Source organism: Haplochromis burtoni, unplaced genomic scaffold, assembly GCF_018398535.1.
Source record: "Haplochromis burtoni strain Fernald_Lab_line unplaced genomic scaffold, NCSU_Asbu1 Contig_907, whole genome shotgun sequence".
In the NCBI taxonomy this organism is placed as follows: Eukaryota; Metazoa; Chordata; class Actinopteri; order Cichliformes; family Cichlidae; genus Haplochromis; species Haplochromis burtoni.
Genome location: NW_024583268.1, coordinates 11,066 through 12,860, shown reverse-complemented (window position 1 = coordinate 12,860; position 1,795 = coordinate 11,066). Strand labels below are relative to the sequence as shown.

The 1,795-nt window shown below is 35.7% G+C and overlaps 1 protein-coding gene across 1 annotated transcript in view; it reads left to right on the top strand.

The window, feature by feature from the left end:
• The first annotated feature begins 1,758 nt into the window (after window positions 1–1,758).
• uspl1 (ubiquitin specific peptidase like 1) overlaps window positions 1,759–1,795 on the top strand; it is a 6,889-nt gene continuing 6,852 nt past the window's right edge. The window contains 1 exon segment of the mRNA XM_042216059.1: window positions 1,759–1,792. Coding sequence (XP_042071993.1) covers window positions 1,759–1,792 — 34 coding nt within the window.

The window sequence follows — 1,795 nt, the reverse complement described above, 5'->3', positions numbered from 1 at the left end:
TCATTCCATAAAAATCTGCATTGTTTTCAGTGAATGCATGCAAAACTTTGCCTTCATAATATGAAAACTGTGCTATTTGCAGAATTTTTAAATGCACAGGTGTTGCTTGATATTTAGCATTTATAATTTACATTGTTCCTGGGCTGATAAACACATTGAAACGCAATCTATAATTAAAACGTAATCTATTTTACGCCCAGTCCAAGCGTCACAATCTACAGCCGAAATATTTTGTTCAGCACAATTTGTGATCAATTTTGAGCACAAATATCAAGGTAAACGTATCATTGCTTCACTGGCCCAATTTAATGTCTGTTATGTAGAGTAAACAAAACAGTCAGTGGTATCCTGAATGTTTATCTTTTTGTGTGTGTGTGTGTGTGTGTTTGTTTTTGAGAACAGATAAGAGTGTATTTTGGGTTAACTTAGAAGGTTCATATCACCATTTGGGAAGAGGGCCTGTAAGAGCCACAGTCTTAAGAAGATTTAGTTTAAATTTTGCACAGACTGCAAAGTTAGTTTCACTCCACTGTACGCTGTCACTCATTATTATAAAGACAGCAACATTAACAATCAAATGCACATGCACTTATCTTTATACATTACGCTTTTGCATAAGAAAAGCGTAATGTATAAAGATAAGTGCATGTGCACTTGATTGTTAATGTTGCTGTCTTTATAATAATGAGTGACAGCGTACAGTGGAGTCAGACAGGGAGCTTCATTAGGTATCGGTGGGTGTAGTTTTTATACCGTGTGACACTATTTTAATAATATAAAGTAAACCTCTTAAATCAGAATTACATGTCCTGTCGCTCGCCTCAGACCTAAGTTACAGCTCATTAGTGTCTTGTTTAGATACTCTGAAGCAATACCCTTACATCGGCCGTTCAAAACAACTTGTAGCATCTGAAAGGTCTTTTTACTAGAGGTGGGAATCACTGGATATCCTACCATATGTTATTATTACAGTACTTCACCCACAATACAGTATTATTGGAAAGTGTTTATTTATTGTCAGATTTTGCAATATGCTTTTATTGTTGTTGTAATAGTTATTAGTTTAGAATTATTGCATTAAATGTGAGTTCTCATCGCCAAATTATTTCCTTAATAATTTGCTTCAAGTTTCCAGCCAAACTTGAAGCACAGCTGGATCTTGGGTCCCTGAAGGTTCTTATCTATATCAGATAAAATGATGTTGTTATTTTGCCTAGCAACAAGCAAGAAAGAGATGTCTGAGCGAATGCAAACTCAACCGCACAAGGCTCGTGGGGCCCCTCAAACCCTCTGTTCTTGAATATTAATTTTCAACATAGCCTAGTGCTACAGTTTTTTCCAGCAGATCAGTGACAAAAGAAGTATTTTAAGAAGCAGTTGGTCCTGTTCTGGCAAGTTCTTTCTGTAAAATGTAAACACGTACAGTAGTTTACACACTATGTGAAACACCCCATCTGAGAACTTCAAAAAATAAAATACTTGCCTTAAAATTGTTTTTATTTTTACTTTGTTATGTGTAAAATCCTTTTATATATTTGGCGTTTCACAAGAAAATACCACATACCACAATGCTGTATTGAGTACCAGTCACTCTTTTGTGTAGACTTAATCTTAAACCCTTCAAAACAGTCATTATCACCTGATGGTATCAGAAAGACACAGGTCCGGGCAGGCAAACCTTGGATTTTGCTCAGCTTGTTGGAGCCAAATTATTACAATGTATAAAATCTGGAAAATGCATGATGTAAGTGCAAAGGGATGGATGGGAATAATGAAGATGAAAGCCAAGCAGGCA